An 18,918-nucleotide genomic window follows, 5' to 3' on the forward strand; every position below is an offset into this window, starting at 1 on the left:
GTTGAGAGACGGGTGAATACGTTATTCATGGCGACTGCCCCTTCCCTGCCGCAATCCCGTTCTGACGCTATGCACTACGGCAACCATATCATTCTTATCCCGGATCAATACAAGAAGAAATGGCGCTGATGTAACCGAAGATGACAAGAGCAAGTGACCTCACTGCCAAACTGACACAAGAGATTGCAATAGACATGAAGCAGATATGCATCATCATGAAGAGACACGAACACTAGGTCAACTATGCATTTTGACGCGAAGAATATTGCTTGCCCCATATAGACATGAAGAACATCACATAGCCAATGTATACGCTGAAACGCAACACGAACGATATACATATCTAGCTTGCTAAATGTAGAAATTCAACAGTAATAAATGGCCATCTTGTATAAAATGGATGGCAGAACTGCATTAGAGTGAATGAGAAGCCTTGAGGCTGCAAAGAGACTTGACTTGCAGAATTAGCTGAAATACTGATCTGTGCAGGCTAGACAGTGGGCCTCATTACGAGGTGGGCGGTAAGGGGTTAACGGTGCTGGCAAAGGTGCCGGAGCCGTTAACCTTGTACCGCCCTATTACAAGGTCCCCTTGCGGGACCCGCTCTGGACGTCTGGTCAGACCAGACGTCCTTTGCGGGTCCCACGAGGGGACCAGCATGCTAACAACGGGCCCGTTGTTAGCATGCTCCCCATTCCCATTGAGCCCTATGGGAGCTCGAATGGGAATGGAGATGGCCCGGGTCCGGGTTCACTGAATGGGGAAATACCGGGCCCTCCAAAATCGTAATGGCCCGGTATTTCCCCATTCAGGGACCACGGACGCAGACCAGAGTTTGGAGGCAGCCATGCCCTTATTAAGGGCATGGCTGCCTCCAAACTCCTAATGAGGCCCAGTGACTGTGCGGCCCCCTTCCAAGGTAACTGTGACATACGGGAGGACTGGATAGCTCTTAAGAAAAACAGAAGGTAATAATTCCCAAGCGTAAGACATATTTCTCTTAGATTAAGTAGAGGACAGACAGCCTTTGAATGCCAGGTGCCAACTAATTAAAGGCTTAATATTGTATAAGGAACATATCAACTATGTCTCCAGTGGCCAGAGAGGGTAATGACACCCAGATTAATATAAGATAAAATCAATGTAAAAACAAAGTAAAGTAATTCAAAACATGGTCTCCTTACATGTGACCTATAAATGGAACACACCGTCCATTCATTAACTCCAGACACAGATATGCACCTGCCTCAACTCCCCCCAAAATCCCAGAATCAGAGATGCTGGTCAAGGCCAAAAACAAAACTAGATGCCCTGGCTCGTGGCGTAGGAAAATAGGGATGGTGTCTTATTTAATTGGAAGACACAGTTCCTGGGTGTCCCTCACCCACCACTATTGCTGTTCATATGCTGATGACCCGCCAAGTGCTCAAGGTTGGTAAGATTGATGCCAACCAACCCAAACTCTCAAAAGGATGCCGCCCTGTAACTGTTGCAATAGCCAAATACCTATTCCTAAAATGATGTCTTTCTTACTTTAATCAATTTATGGGTGGTCCTGGGTGGGGCCATCAGATAGTTATGTGCAATGAAGAGACTAACCCTCATACAATGCATATGTAGACCATTCCCTTAACCAATCCTTTGATCCAGTAGGTTTTTGCAACTAAGATTGTGATACTATGTCAGCTATGATGCATTTTCCATTTATAATCCATCATTCTTGATTGTAACTTTTGAGAAATCTTGAGACTTGTGTCCGTATTGCTGCCCCTGCTTTATATGGATTGTTAATAAAGCAGTCTTCGCCATTTACTTTGACTGTTTCCGTTATTGGGTCAGGATTTCCCGGCCTGGTGTTCTGCTTGCGCTGGAGTTTTCTGGTGCACTTTAGCACCCATCTCCCAAAAGTGAAAGAAGAGAGGATGCCGACAGGCAAAGGCTTATAGGCCTGACCTCAGCAAAGGGGGGGACATGGGAGAAAAGTGCAAACAGTATGAATCAAGGACTGGTACAATAGCTTGAAGATGCAGAATTACAAGAGCCACTGGAGTATGGACTTCTAAGCCACTTTAAGGACTCTTGTAAGCTTCTTTTAGAATAGCCCATACTCCAAAGTGATTACGTTCGTATCCAATTAAGTTGGCAAATGTATAGAAGTGGTGTTGACCATGTGACCCTAGTAGGAATCCCACTGCCACATACTAAACATGTGTAATCTTTTGAGTTCCAGTCTACCTCTGTGCAAAGAGGGCTGAAAAATAAGGTTTGCCTGGGGAAGACAGGACCTATATACAGTTTACACCTCATGGCAACATTAGACCACTTTTTAGGGCTTATATATGTGTCCTCTGGGCAGTCACCAGGTTAAGACATGGGAGGACACAAGAGAGTTTCCTTTAACGGTGTCTCTAGCCACACCAGGAGATTCCCTAGGCTGCCTTCTTCCTGCTTTCGGCTCTGGGGAAAGGCAGGCTGTGAGTTGTGCAGTTGTGTTATTCCATCAATGTTGCTCTCTCCAGTTGTAGACCAAACACCTGCATCAGGAAGTAATGCCTGCGTCAGGATCCTCTGCCGTTTCTGAGTACCAGGACCAAAGATACTCATGGCCTGGCCCCTAGAGATACAAATTCAATATTGAGTGCATTTAACTTTGTGGAAAGAGTAAACATTAAAGGCAACGGATGCCAGCTCTACTTCAAGAACAACAAAAGGGTGCGTACCAAACAGGCTTGTTAGGGAACGGCGGGTTTGTCTTGGAGTGGGGGGGCATGAAAGGGGAAGAGTAACACACCCACACAAGTGTAACTTTACGTCTATTCTCAAAACTTGAAAGTTGTCTTCCAAACTTTTGCAAACACTCTTTAGTTACACCTGAACATTCTAGATGTCAGTGTTGGGTGCGATGTGTGAAAGCAAATGAGAGGGTACGAACATGCGTGGGCTGTGTAGAGCAACAAGGGACAGGTGCTTGAGAAATAACTTGGAGAGAGAGAAAAAAAAGGTGTTGGAAAATGTGCATTTCTGTTCTCTCTGACATGCAGCAACTTACTCCAGTGCAGGGTCCTTAACCCACAGCACAGATTGTGTGACTAAGGGAGCCTTTTTGGGGAATCAGGTGTGACTTACACACTCTTCCCAATAATAGCAATTACAGCTGATTTCTTTGTGAATACTGTTTTTGGGGTGTATGTTACACCCTCAGGCCTAAATGACTGTACACTAAAGCACATGATTGTCAGTCAGCACATGATTGTTTATCAGACAGCACATGACTGCTTGTCAGTCAGCACATGATTGCTTGTCAGTCAGCATCAGCGATCTGAAATGTCTCAATCCTACACGATCGCCAGAACATTTCATGGTCCTGTATCTTTCAGTTAAAAGAAATAGTAACAACTAATTTTGACTGCCATTGGACAACCTGATGAGCAGAAAAGAATCTAGTCTTATTGTTAATATTTATATTTTTGTTTTATTATTAGCATAATCCTTTGTTTTATCCCTATCCTCACATCACCCATCTTTCATGGCCGTGTGAAATCTGCCCCTGTCTTCACCCCTCCTCTCCTGTTCTCTTTTCACACATCTGCAGACCAAGCTCTGGAGACCACCCTGCGGGCGCAACAAATGGCAAACTTTGGACAAGCCTGAGGCTGTAAGACCACCAGAGTGTTGACTGCTGCTGTATAAAAGCCGAGTAACATAACATAACAGTGCTGCACTACAATGAGCATATACGAAGGTCTAGCTATGTACAAGCCACGCTACACTTAACCATGAATATGTATGAGGTTATTCCGGTTGCTGAAACACAGCCGAGCCGAGGCCGTCCTTAGAATCGGCAGCTGGTGGCACCCTGAACTTTCTTCCTGGGACCTACTCTCGCCGGTCTGTTCTTGCTCCCGTGGCATCCGCTGCCCTGGTTGTTTAAACTTTGCCTCTCTTCCGGGAAAACGTATATGCATGACAGAAGCGCGCATCCTCGCCTCCCTTTCCAGACACTCGCAGTTGGTTGGCCAGACCTGTGGAGTCTGTAGTTACCGTGGCAACCATCATCACCTCTTGTTCGCAGGACCCAGGAGCTGTGACTTGAAGTGCTCGGCAGGTTCGCAGCTTAGATGCGCGAGAGAGAGAGAGAGAGAGAGAGGGAGACGGGCACGGGGAGACTGAGCACATTATAGCCGATATTTTTTGCAGTTTTCTTTTTTGTATTCTGGTAAGGAATAGAACTGCTCGAGTAGCCATATATCGTTCCGAGGCGTGACGTTCATGTCCACAAGTGTAGAGCATCAGAAGGTTCAGTGGCGAGTTTTTACGCACCTGCCTATGCGTTTTGTCGGCGTTCCCTGAAGAACTTTGCAAGAAGAACTCGACAGAAGTTCGCATCAAAGCAGGAGCGGCTGGCGCCAGAAACACCTGCAAGCCAGGTCCCCTGCGGTTTTAGAATGTGTGCAACATGAACTCGGCTGCTTGCGGGCTGGACCAAGGAAAGAACATAGCCTTTCTGGGAGGCGTTGTGTACACGAGATGTGAACTTCCACAGAGTAACAAGCGGTAGGTCTTCCAGCCCGCTCTGGACTCTGGAGCAGAAACCCAAGGAGTCTGGCTTCCGGAAACAGGGCACTGTTCCTGCCTAGGTCCTTCTGTGCTTTGAGACCTAACGGGCAATTCATGGCTGCTCGGCAGATCTCTGCCTCAGGGCTCCTTCCAGTCTTCAGTCCAGAAACTCAAAGCACTTGAAGTCTGATCGGAATTTCTACTCCAGATCATCTGCACGGAGATAAACCGTCTTCACTTGTCAAGACGTCAACGAAAATTTGAATTCTGCGGTGGAGCGCTCGTGTGATATACCCACGATTTACCTTCAGTCTTGGTAGACCAGGTTGGGTCACCTCTTATTTTGAGTGGTTAAGGCACGTGCCAGTTGGGTGAAGACTTGGGCCAGTGCCCATCTCTTGGACGCTTCGTTGAATTTTCACCTGCGCGTTGAACTAATTCCCTGGCATCAGCCGACATCAATGACCAACATGAGCCGCTGCCAGAGGAGGTGCAAAAGGCAGCTGGGCAAAGTTGCCCGATATGTCTACCAGTTGGTTACTGGGACCCTCCCCGAAGGTAGGCGGCGTTAGCCACGTATTTAATTATCAAATTTTTCATTTCATTGGTAGCGTCTCGTGGTGGGGTGGCCACTTAAGACAACTCAGACATCCATTGTTCTTAGGGCACATTGGTGCTCGTTGCATGGTGGAGGAATATACGTAGGCATTAAAATGGGTAAGAGGCTGCATTAACCCGCAGACCCAACAATAAAGCACGTAGACACTATTGAATGCTTGAACCTAATATAATGCTTCTTCGTCATAATACAAAGCACTGGTGCAGAGCTGGCTCTAACCTGCACTAACGCCAAGAAGCAGCAGGTTGCAACGCAGCGACAGCTCTCTGCAGATTTCCTGATGAGATTAATTAGCAGTTTTGAATAATACGTGGCACATTTTAATTATAAGGGCCTCTGTTCTGTACTTGAACAGATGGGTCTTTTTTTAGACGGCGGAAGTTCGAGATTTGCCTGAGTGAGTGGAAGGGAAATAAGTGTGTGGTTTGCGCTGATGAAGGCACTTGAAGGACACATTTGTGTAGGTCAAGTCTGGGATAACCTTGGCGAAGATGGACTGACATTAGCAGGGCTTTTTTGAAAGGCTGCTGCCCCAACTCTGTTCAACACAGACACAATCTGCAGACAAGTAGTTGAGTCAGAAAACCTATGGGTGCTGTGAATGTGTGAGACATAGCTGCCATTTGCCACCATGTCTGATAATCGCCCTCTGCCACTGGGCTGGGAGCGAGCACACCTAGGATCAGATTAAGTTCCGATTCTTCTTTTTGTTTGGATCTCATAACCTTGTGCGAAGGCCTCAAGGTGTGCCCCAAAATACATGAAGAAAGATTGAACCGACATTTAAATACATAAGCAGTGCCCACACCCCATATATAATTCACACCCTCTGCTACTCCCACACTCTCTAGTCTCGCCCCTGTTATTTCACTTTTCCTTTTGTAAATATTAACCTTTGTGACCAAAGCATGCAGGGTGCTGTTAGAAATAACAGCACTGGCTCAGAGCGGCCATTTTGGAACGCTGTCCATGACCACTATGGTGTGAGTCAATCCAAGGCCGCGTATATAAAAACTTGATGTCTGTTTCAACATCTCATTGCCCGGACTCATTTTCCAGTCCAAAGTTATTTTGTGTTCTTTGGGGTTCGCACTTTATTCTATGACACCTGGACTGCTGCCTGAGTGTGATATTGAGTGTGATTTGTTTGCTATCTTTCAAAGCCTATTTCAAGGCGTGTTACATGAAAACACAAGTACTGGGTTTTCAATGAACAAGTCTTCCTAGTGCGTCTATTTCGATGCGGTGGGAGTACCACATCAGTGTCCAGGTTGTGTTCCACTGGATTATTTGCAGTGTTTGCGTGCAGCGAATGCTTTCACAGGAATCTGTGCTGGCCCTAAATTTCCATGCAAACATCTGTTTCATGCAGATGTTCCTTTCGGCTCGCTGTCAAGCGCACATGCATGCACTGCCATGTTTGATAATGGAGGCCACCATGTAAAAACATGGCAGCCGTCATGTAAAAAACATGGCATAACCTGCTGTGTTTTGTGTTTTTGTCTGCTCAAAGAAAAATGTTGACAACTGTATCCTGTAACTAAGAGACCTTTTGGTCAGATGTAACCTCCCCAATGAAAATTCTTTGCAATCTCTTGTAACAAGCGCCACGATGCCCCCGGGCTGTACGTGCGCTTTACAAATGCAAATAAATAAATAAATGGCGGCCACCAATATCGTGCATCACTATAGATGGTGCATGCCCTTATCACATGCAAAACAGAGGGCAGAATCCGTAGGGATCCAGGCTTGTCCTACATGAATAGTGTGGTGCAGGTAGACATGCATGCAGATATTCCATACATGGAGCAGCGAAATGCTCAGCGCTAATTTCCTGCCCGATGCACTACCCCGTGCAGTGAATCCTGAACCAAATGGCAAGGAGGCCCTCAAAGACTTGCACAGCTCCGCTCGCCCTGTTTTACCCCCTATGTGGCATTATACAGAGGCATCAAGATGAGGGGGGAGAGGAGAGTCAGGTGCATGGCAATTCTCTTGGTGCCCTCTAAGGGACGTCATTTGTATTTGTTTTATTTGTATTGGGCAACCCGGCCCGTGGGCATCTGGGCGCATATCTTGAAGGAACATAGGTTACATAAGTTACAGATAGATGAGGCATTTCTAAGCGGTACAGCAGTTACAACTAAGAAGTCATGAAGCAGGTTGCCCACAGTGGACACAGTGGAAATGACCAATAAATAAATAAATAATAAGTAACACTTGGAGTCGCTGTAATATTTGCTTCAATGTAGTTTTGAGTAACTGGGAAGACTGCGTCCTTATGTATCCATTGTTAACGCCCTCCCCCCACCCCACCGTATCTCCTGAGCTGCTACGGGTCCACCTTAATCTTTCATTTCTTTACTTCTTCCTCTTTTCTTGATGGTTTTTTTTTTCTTTACAGGGGTGTCCATGAAATTCTTGCTTAAATGTGTGGAAGGCAGTGTTATGTTTGTGGCATGTCATGGGGTGTAGAAATAAGTGAGCACACACGGTGTACTGCGGTGTGTGATAAGCAAGTACGATCCCCATGATCTTTAAAGCTCCTCCATTCATCTGCTTGCACCCCAGAATCAAGGCACACGCATTATGCGTGGGTGTGCACATCGTTCCCAGGGCCACCCAGATGTGGGCTGGGACAGTGCAAAGGAAGGCCACCATCGCCCGAAGCAGCACCTCTGTGACTTTGAGAGAGAGGCCTCCACAAAGTTTGTGTTACATGTGTGTTTCGGTGATCTGCAGCGGGCACAATTAAAAGTTATGGACTGGAGAGTTGCTAATAACGAAGAGTATGGGTACCCCCATTGCAAAACGAGTATATTGTTTCCCTCAGAGGGGCACAGGGAGCGTCGTAGCCAGTCGGGGGGCGCGCCTGCAGTTGTCTCTGAAACACCAGAGTGGAGAAGAGCAAGTTGTGGCTGAAGAAGGCATTCAAACATTCAGGTTGTGTGTTCCTCCCCTCCTTCCGCTCACTCACCGCACCTCGTAAGTACCCATGGAACAGTGGCGCACACGCTTAGAAGGTGAGCCATTGCACCCATATAGAAAATGGGGTCAGGTTTTACCTGCCCTACTCTTATAGTCATCATCCCTTTAACATCCCATGCGGTCGCAACTCACAGCAAGATGGTATTTTATAAAGCGGTGGTATGTCAAAGGTCATATGTTTTTACTGTTACCACCATACTCATCAAGAGGACTCTGGGGTCTTAATTCTCCCTCTCACCTCTGTCCCCTTTCCCATTCCTCCACCCGTCCCTCAAACATCTCTCCTTAGCGTTCTTACCAACCCCCTTCCCACAGACGCACACAGATGGGCTCATTTTCATCAGAGCCGTAGCGTCAATGGAAGAAGTAAAAGTCTTGCGTAAGGCTTTTACTCCTTCCATTGACGCCACAGCTCATTTTCGTCCATTTGTGTGGCGGAGGGGCGGGGCGGAATACAACTTGCATTTCCACCGGCTCCCTTCCTCCCCGCCATACGAATGCTCCAGCATTTGCACAGGCTTGCATGTTCATGCCGGCGCAAATGCTGGGGATCCCTACGGAGCCTGCCTGCTGTATACACAGGCATAACGCAGGCTGACGCCATAGGGATCCATTATAAACACTGCTTGCCATGCCTCTGTATGGAGCCCCGCTTCCCTTTCCATTGCGGCCGTTCTGCACAGAGAGGAAGGTGCGGCTAAGACGGCTAGTGCCGTTATAGCCGCAATACGGTCAATACGGTATGTTGGGGGGGATTAAAAATAAAAAAGGGGACAGGGGTGGTGGGAAGATGGCAGCGAGGGAGCCGGCCTTCATATGGCTTGGAACCTGGGCTTACCCCGGCGGTTCAAGGCCACGTTCCTAGCCACCTGATTGGCTGGCTCCCCCACCCGGGTTCCAACAACATTTAAACTATCATGTAAGCATTCATATACTCAACAGTTTTTCTGCAATGTAATACTTTTTTCTAGACAGTTCTCTAACCATACATTGGAACCCTCTTTCCGAATTGCACTCCATTTTCTTCCAATACAACCTTCAAGTCATTTTTGTTACCTTGAAGATCCTTGATCATCCGGGTAAAGAAAGAGTAAGTCAACTTTTCCATTTCCTATACAACCAATCTTTATTGAAGCTTCACTGTTATTAGTAGCTAAACTATTCTATACATTATCAAGGCAGGGTTCAGCTTTAGCTTTGGTCCCTGATGAAGGTACTAGCCAAAACGTAGGAGGATAAAAGATGATAGAAGCTACTCTCTCTCCACAAATGTCTATTTGAAAGTGTAACTTTGCATATTTTACTTCCGAATATCCATGTTGTCACAAGAGTAAACTGAACATTAATTTTAAAAAGAAATGTTAAAAGAAACTACACATGTCTTAAGATGTTTTACCAATATATCCAATATATTTGAAATAAACCTTTCCTTCTTAATTACTTTCTGTAGTATCTGTTGTTTGTTACTGTAGGGGTAGTTGCTCTGATTTACCTAAGCATTTCTTTCTTTGATACCAGTCAACCAGTTAGGAATATTGCTATGCACAAATATATGTCCTGAACCTTTGGGTAATTTTAATTATTTAAAAACTGTATATTTTGGTCTTTGAAATTGTTATGAGTTGATCTTCTTAAATGTGTTGGTTGGTACTTAGCATCTTTGGCTTCTTTAAAAAAAGATTCCACCTTAAGGCCATCTGGCAAAACACTTTAAAAAACCAATGATCAATGTTTTCAAAAGTATTCTGACGGGAGCGCCTGTAATCATCTAACTTTGGAATCCCTGTGACTGGGCATCACATCATATGTAGAGGCTTCTAAACTGGCCATTAAATCCAGTGTGGAGGCTCCCTTGCGGGGCACAGCGTTCTGTGTGGAGGTTTTCCCACATTCTATTCGGAGGCTCCCGGACTGGGTGTAATGGTGTGTGCCGAGGTTCCCAAACTAGCCATCACATCCAGTGTGGAGGCTCCATTGCGGGGCACAGCGTTCTGTGTGAAGGTTCACCCACATTCTGTTCAAAGGCTCTTGGACTGGGTGTAATGGGGTGTGCGGAGGTTCCAAATCTAGCCATCACATCCAGTGTGGAGGCTCCATTGCGGGGCAATGCGTACTGTGTGGAGGTTCTCCCACATTCTATTTGGAGGCTCTCGGACTGGGTGTAATGGTGTATGCGGAGGTACCCAAATTAGCCATCACATCCAGTGTGGAGGCTCCATTGCAGGGCACAGTGTTCTGTGTGGAGGTTCTCCCACATTCTATTCGGAGGCTCTCGGACTGGGTGTAATGGTGGGTGCAGATTCCCAAACTAGCCATCACATCCAGTGTGGAGGCTCCATTGCGGGGCACTGCGTTCTGTGTGGAGGTTCTCCCACATTCTATTCGGAGGCTCTCGGACTGGGTGTAATGGTGTATGCGAAGGTACCCAAATTAGCCATCACATCCAGTATGGAGGCTCCATTGCGGGGCACAGTGTTCTGTGTGGAGGTTCTCCCACATTCTATTTGGAGGCTCTTGGACTAGGTGTAATGGTGTGTGCGCAGATTCCCAAACTAGCCATCACATCCAGTGTGGAGGCTCCATTGCGGGGTACAGCGTTCTGTGTGGAGGTTCTCCCACATTCTATTCGGAGGCTCTCGGACTGGGTGTAATGGTGTGTGCGGCGGTTCCAAAACTAGCCATCACATCCAGTGTAATGGTGTATGCGGAGGTACCCAAATCAGCCATCACGTCCAGTCTGGAGGCTCCATTGCGGGGCACTGCGTTCTGTGTGGAGGTTCTCCTACATTCTATTCGGGGGCTAGTGGTCAAAGTGAGTGGGAGCGGTCGGGAGCGGTGCTCCTCTACTTTTTGAAATTATGTTTTACTATTCCTATACTTTTTTTTTTAAAAGAAACCGTTCCGGAATGGTTTCGTTTTAAAATAAAAGTGTAGGAAGAAGTTGAAACTTGCACTTTAAGTGCACTGCACTGAACGTTCCCTTAAACAGCAGGTGCAAGTGTTTGGGGGTTTGTATTGTGTGTGGTAGGCTCTCGGACTGGGTGTGATGTTGTGTGCCGAGGTTCCCAGACTAGCCATCACGTCCAGTGTGGAGGCTCCATAGCGGTGTATCGCGTTCTGTGTGGAGGTTCTCCCACATTCTGTTCGGAGGCCGAGGCTCTCGGACTGGGTGTGATGTTGTGTGCCGAGGTTCCCATACTATCCATCACGTCCATTGTGGAGGCTGACGGACTGTGCGTAATGTTCTGCACGTGTTTAGTTAAAGAGAACATGATAGCTTCAGCTTACTAGTTGAATAGTAACATTCCATTCAAAGATAGGTTCTTGTAAACTAATCTTGGCCATGTAGACACCACAGATTAAATAATTCATGTCAAGAGTCGTGCGCTTCTTTCCCCTTATCTTTTGCTTGCCCACAGCCGATCTTAACACACTGCACGCCACCAAGGAACAAGTCATGCACCAGACCATAAATCCCACCAGCATAGCCCGAGGCGCTGCTCCATTTGAGTAACATTAATAATTACTTCTAATATACTCTTAAGAACACCTAAAGAGGAACATGACACACCGGAAGTTGAGAGGTGAAAATGAAACCGATGGCGGCAGAAGGCAAATGAGACACCAAGGCAGGGGAGGGCGGAATACTGGTGGCGGGGGACTGAAAAAGAACTGGGCTTCTTGGCGGCTTCTCTGTTTAAAGCACCTTGCTCTATAAATGAGGGTGCAGGACTTTAGCCTTTTGCCTAAAGACGCTTTGCTGTCTCCCACACAGTATATTCGGTTTGGTAGGTTTGATGGTGGTGTTTGTCGTGAGCGACATCAGTGAAGTGATTCTGCAAAAAATGGCTGATTTCAATGAAGCACCTTTAAATGCAATAAAAACCCGTGGCCAGGAATGGTGTGAAAGTTGCAATTAATAGTGGCCAATCTTCCATCATCGGGAATGCTTATGGGATTCCTTGCTGCTACGTAACCTGACCAATCACCAACTGAGCAGCCATCTACAGCTTCTTGCTGCTCCGTCTTGTCGGCCAACAACATTTTGCTGTACGCCCCCTATTGTCCGCCTTATAGTCTGCACCGGAGATCTGCTCCTCTTATTGGCTACTTGCGTCATGGACAATGCTACAGTCTCCCATGGGGCCCTGGACCAGGTTTCCTTTGCCGTGATTGGCTAGTCTAGCATGGGGGGTGGCTCTGCGCCCCCCAACAGTTCCTACTCCTTGCAGCCTTCTGGCTGCTTTGGCATTGACCTCACTCAGCTCAAGGATTGCCCCCCAGTAGGCATTAACCCTTCGCATTCACGTGTTCCCGTTCTATTCCCCTTTCCCAAACAAAGATCCTGTTATGAAGCAAAAAAGGGAGGCAATGAAAAAAGACCAGTTCCCATAAATTTGACTTTTGCTGCTCTCCTCTGGCTGCTTCTTCTGGGTTCCTAGTTTGGGGGTGTGGCCTCCTGGCCTGAAAGACTCTGAGAGGCTATATGCACTTCACAGCCCTGGTTACTCTCCTCTCACTAGCAAGACCGGCTGGTTCCCCCCAAAAGACTTGCTATGCCATCGGCAACCAGCTGGCATGTGATCAGCACTGGTAGGTAAGGAGTTTATTGCAATAAGTGAATGACAGTTTTGGGGTTATGACAGGCAACGATGAGGGGTGAAGGGATCCTATGGGCGTGGCAGGGCTGAAGAGAATAAGCCAGAACCAAAACATTTTTTGGCCAAATGGAATGAGCGGGCGGTCCAGCCAATCTGCTTTCACTAGTTGCATCTTGTTTACACACACCCTCCTCTATCACACAAAACTCAGTTTGCCCAGCCTCAGTCTGTCTATCTAGCCCTTCCTCTGCCCCATCCTCCTCCAGCTCTCACACGCACCATCTCCCACTCCTTTCCTGGTCCTTCTGTTTTCCCATGTACTGGAGGCCACCTCTGTCCCACCAGAAGGATACACCTTGGCTTCACCTATACCCTTACCCTGACTACATGTAACCAGAAAGTCTGCTCCTACTTCACTAGTAGGATGTCTGCCTCGCGAACAGAGAATGAGCCAACCCGGCCACCACCTCTCTTTGCAATGCCACATCCTCAATGACAGCGAATGCTATCCAAACACCGCTCACTCGAAAAATGCAAAAACACACACACATACAAACACACACACACACATAAAGGCGCGCGCGCACACACACACACAAAAACATACACAAAAAAACAAGTTTCATGAAAGTAAATGTAAACAGTGTCACAGTTAATTAACATAGTACATGCCACCATTAAAGTCTCTGGGAAGTGGAGGAACCAGATCACTGAGCGTGGTGCAGAGGACAACCAGAAGGCTATTGGTTCGAAGGGGTGGGAGGCTCACCTACACTCCAGTAGAGGGGGCACGCCATTTGGAGCCAACAGGAACCATTCTGGTCATGAGAAGGGTTAACGTGACATGAAAGCAGTGGGGGTTGGAGACCACATCTGGTGAGTGCAGGCAGGAGGCACCAACAAACCGTGCACTCCACAGTGGTGGGCTCATTCTCCCCATCGCCACAGCCCATCTAGTTCAAGAAATAGGAGGCAGATGGCATGCATGAATGTGGCAACTCACTTAGAGGAAGTATTATGAATGGGTGAATGGCCAGGGGTGGTATTACTGCAAGGCCACCACACCACCCAAAATCAAGCTGAGGTGTTGGGCAAATTGAAGACTGCATTGTATCGAGCTGGTGCCGGACCACGAACAACAGCAAATGTTCTAGTCTAGGCGGGGGTAGGCAGGGAGAAAATGTGTCTTTCTCCTCCCAACACATCAGAAATGTGCATACAGCCACGTGGGAAGGGGCTACTCATTCAAAGAAAATGAAGGCTGGGGATGGTTGTCTTTACCATCAACAAGTTTAACAATGGGGTTTGGATTGTCCTGCAAAGGGTAGTGCAGTAGATCAGACAGAGGAGGCAGACCCAGAGGCATAGTTCAACACGAGGCTATTCAAAGTTGAGGAAGAAAACCTACCTTAATCCCTGCTTCCCTCTGCTGCAAAATAATAAAAAGGTGCTTGTCATGATGTCTTGGAAACTAAAGGACAGTCCTGCATCCCAAACCTAAGCTAACCTAACAAAACCAGAAAGAAGGGAGGATTCTAAGCAACAGCTTAGTTGAGGAATGCTCTCTGACCCCCACCCCAGAGTTTGGAGAGTCTCTTGTGTCTCCAAAGCAAAAAAGGATTTAAAATAAATGTTTCTCAAAGTTCCGGTTGCAGTCAGACCAATGTTATTGTTCCACTCTCTGGTTTTATCGCTTCTCCATGGATAGGTGGATTTGCAGTCGGTGTATCGGTACTTCTAAGTCCCAAAATCTTTGTTCTTGGACCTTCATGGCCTTTGTTGGGTGCCAGGTTTCCTGGGTACCGGTTCTCTGTTTCTTTTCTCGTTCCTCGTTGGAATTTCTCTTAGCCCAGTAAATGCACAAAATGGAGGGAGATGTGGTGGTCATAGTCACATGGAAAACTATCTCAGCCGACACACTACCTACCAGAGAAAAAATGTAGTGCCGGGTGGGTGTTAGCAGGAAAAATCATGGGTCACCTGTTTCTGGGGATACCAAGGGGCGAAGGTGATGGACAGGAGCATGGCCCAGGGTTCAACGATCCCCTAGGAACACAGGAAGTAGTCTGTGGTGTTGAGAAGGTGACGTGTACAAAAAGCAAAAGCCTTAATGAAGGCAACGATGGCAGTTCAGTTATGGACTGGTTTATAATCTCTCCAAAAAACTGTGACTGTGCTTAAAGTGGTTAGGCACAGCTAATAACTGGCTACTGTTTCACCATCAACAATGCTCCTATGCTATTGTATAAAAAATGGGGATCCACTGTCTTCTCTCCGGCCAAGACGCAAGGCACTCCTCTATGTCCCATGGAGGACAAGGGATGTTCATATCATTTGACACTTCCATTAGTATGTACACCACCAAACCAAAATAAAGACAGCCAGAAATGAGATATTCATGTACGGGGCAGCTGATAGGTCTAAAACCACAACCACACCTCGAAGGCCTTACATCCACTTCATAAATCAGAAACGGATCAACTTCAAGAGCCGTCTCGCTCTTCTAGCCGTCTCGAATCCTAGTTACCCTGAAAACGAGTTAGAATGCTGTAATCCACCTTGTGCCGTGCAACCCTCCATGGCGAATAAACCGATCCAACCCAAAACGCATGTAATAAAGATCAGAGGGAAAAAAAGCACAATTTAGAACTCTGGATTCTGGAATAAATTACACCAAGAGTTGAGACTGGGATCATACCACCGGAAGTCTGACAAAACCAAACATGGCTCTAATCTTCTAAGAGACTTTCTCAACATAGCCTGCCACTCCATCTTTAAACCACTACCATTAACCTCACATCTTCAACTTTCTCTGATTTGTGTTTCCATGCTCTTTTGACTCCAAGATCTTCTTTGCTTGGGAATTGGGGTTGCATCCCCAAAATTTGATGTTTTTAAATATGCTATGTTGTTCCACTCCCTCTTCCTCGTGATCCGTCTCACTCCCAAGCCTTCCAATTGCGCCAAAGCATCAGGGTATGCATAAGTGTGAAATAAAGCCCAGAATAAATAAAATAAAACAACAACTATGTAGGTGACATCTACATATGTCTTCACCCTCCCACACAAGCCTGCTCTCATTCCTCTGATAAATGGCCAGTTAAAAAGAGCTTAACACAGTGGGATCAACTATTTCTGAACAAAGACAATTTTTGAAACGGATGGAAATGGGGCGCAAAGAGAGAAGTCATGCGTTATGGCCAAATTGGGCAATGCTTGGACATATCAAGGATCACCTGCTTCTAGACCACCATTTTAACAATTAGACCATGAATCCGTCTTCATCTTCTGGGTGTGTAAGATCCTCTGTAAATCATATTCGATTGTCATGATGTATTGATTTAGTTTGTTCAGCATGCATTTCAGCTTCTGACATTGTGACCCTGCTCTCATTGGCATCATGACCCATATTACTACAAGACTCGATAGCATAATACCTAACACCCAAGAAAGCTAAAGGTAGCCCTCAAAATAGATAGTTCACTCCTCAAGTCCATAAAATGAAATGCCAGAAAGAAATCTGGAAAGAAAATGGTGCGCCCTGTATTGACTCCAATGGAGTCATCACGGATTCCCCAGCGGTGACTTCCTCCCATGTGGCCAGGGGATTGCAACTGCTACCGTTTCCTGACCCTGGGGGTGGCTTTATGAGGGTGGAACACATGGGAGGAGACAACTACCGGGGAAATGTCATGACTTCATTGGACCAGACGCGTTATCTCCCCTTCCCCATGGGGAAGATGCCCTAATGGCCAGGACTTTAACGGCCTATTGTCAGTTGCTTGTTCCCCCTTGTAGAGGAAGTAGAGAAACCTCTTCTTCATATTTATCTGGTCAAACACCCACCTAAACACAAAAAGCTCCAACACAAGACTTTTTGCTTCTAAAGTACCTTTATGTAAACTCACTGAGCTTCCCTTTTATTGCAGCCAGACATTGGAACTCCATGCCAACTTCTCTCAGAGCAGAACCGTGTCACTATATGTTCAGAAAAGCTCTCAAAACTTGGATGTTCACCTAACACCATGCATGCACCTTCCCCTTTAACACCACTCTCCCCTTCCCTGTTCCCATATAACTACGTATAACCTGTACCCAAAATTCTGCTTGCATTCTACTGTACACTGTAACAGCACCTCGATGCCCATGGACTGTAGTGCGCTTTATAAATGAATAAAATAAATAAATAAATAAGAAGAGCTATTTAAACACCATGTGTCCAATGACCAGTGGACTTCAACTCCTAGAATCCCCCAAGTACTGAGTCGAGGAGAATGAAGTAGTGTGCAAAAGGCAACAAGAGCTCAAAGCACAACATGCAGTCTAGTTGTTTTTGCAAATCACCTGTGCATGGGTCATTTAAAAATGGCAACTGCACTACTGAGTACGGCAGTGCAGGAGAAGATGTTGGTTCCTATACATAGGCTCAGGAATGCGAGAAACAGATACCGGAGTGGTGGAGCAGAGAAGGCCATCGAGACAGAAGGGGAAATGCTGTGTGAGAGAAAGAAGTGCTGTGAAGATGCTGGGAGCTGCGAGGGAGGTCCTGGATGCTCAGCAGCTTGAAAGGGCAGCGTTCTTCATTCCAGGACCTGAAGGGAAGCAGGCGTGTGACCGGGAAGCACAGAAGGAAGCCGGAAGAACATCTGCACACTCCAGTGTGGAAAGCGGGTGAACGAGTCACGCTGCAGAAGCGTGAACCGGACCAGAGATGCTGGAGAGAACCGGTGAGTCTTCCCTAAGAAGGTGGAGAACTGGGGGCGTTCCGGTGGCTGCGCCAACAACAATTTGAATGTGATACTATTGTTAAAACTACAAGAACACTGTTTGAATGCAGAAAAGGCAAAGTATTGTAGATGAGAAGATTCTCTCTCTTTCCCTCTAGTGACAGACAGGTAAATATGGCATTATTGGCCCATACCCCTCCATCCTGTCCAACATTGTAAAAGTCAACAGTATTTCTATTGAGGCAGCAAGGATACCTGTGTTATAGGCAGGTACATTTGAAATAGGTGATACTGGACACACTTATTTAGGGCGACATAAAACTTAAAGGAATGCTGACATTACACACGCACAACATAATTAACACAGAATATAGATTTCTGATATAAAATATAGGTCAGTAAAAGGTAACCATTGTATTACAGATGGCTACAGGCCTCAAATCCCATGAATATTTAGAAGTGCTGGAAGCACAGAAAAGGTGCTGTGTGCAGAAAAGGGAGTGCATTGGACAGAAACTAGTATGTGGTGATTCAGCAGTTTAAATGGTAGGAATAAACAGTTTCTAATGGTGGTGTTGAAAGGGTTTTTATAAATAAAATTTGGCATTGGGTTGAAGCAGATAAGAAAGGTGAGATGGCCTTGAACAAAGTGTGCTAAGAATTCTGAAGACGTGCATCATTTGGTAAACCTGTTCTGTCCAGAGTACAAAGGTTGCAACATATGTCGGATGATTCAGAAAATATGTAAAAAAGCAAGTCTTGCTGATTACCATTGGAAGTCATGTGTTTCAGGAAGTGTTTATGTCCAATAGAAATCAAGTGATATTTGACATTTAAGTAAAATGGCCAATCAAAGCCTATTGAAATATAAGGTTCATATTAGCGTAACATGATTGCGTAATCTGTTGCCATTGTATAACACCATGATGTATGCAGTACAAAATTGAGACATTTCCCTTTTCAGCTGTATGAAGCAGTGATTAAACAAATATATTCCCAGCAGGCTGCACATAAGTATCTTCCTTGCACAAAAGTATATTTATGACTGCAGAGAATTGTGGCTGAGAATTATTTTCTTTTCAGTTTAATCCCCAGTGAGCTATGGGTGCATGAGATACATGTGTGGAGCAAAGTTGGAACAAATCTTAATGCAAAAATATATGCCAAGCCAAGAGCAAAATCACCAAGTGCTGGTGATACGAAGGAACTGTGGATCACATAAGTCCTGGTAAGGAAAAGACACCAGGCAATTGAATCACATAAGAAGTTCTGGCAGGGGAGTATACCAGGCAAGTGAAAACCACAAGTAAAGATTCCAATCAGGAGAGCACTCCATGTAATTGGAATTGCATAAATATTTCTGGCAGGGGAGTATTCCAGGCAGTTTGCAAAGCTTCTGGAAATACTCAAGAAAGACAGTGTTTTC

At 46.1% G+C, this 18,918-nt stretch overlaps 1 protein-coding gene across 1 annotated transcript in view; it reads left to right on the forward strand.

Annotated features, from left to right (window-relative positions):
* Positions 1-4,909: 4,909 nt before the first annotated feature.
* Positions 4,910-18,918, forward strand: part of KCNIP2 (potassium voltage-gated channel interacting protein 2) — an 804,817-nt gene continuing 790,808 nt past the window's right edge. Inside the window, exon 1 of the mRNA XM_069611621.1 lies at positions 4,910-5,115. Coding sequence (XP_069467722.1) covers positions 5,019-5,115 — 97 coding nt within the window. The 5' untranslated portion in view covers positions 4,910-5,018. The remainder of the gene's footprint in view (positions 5,116-18,918) is intronic.

This window comes from Ambystoma mexicanum, chromosome 8 (genome assembly GCF_040938575.1).
Source record: "Ambystoma mexicanum isolate Mex_15411 chromosome 8, UKY_AmexF1_1, whole genome shotgun sequence".
NCBI lineage: Eukaryota > Metazoa > Chordata > Amphibia > Caudata > Ambystomatidae > Ambystoma > Ambystoma mexicanum.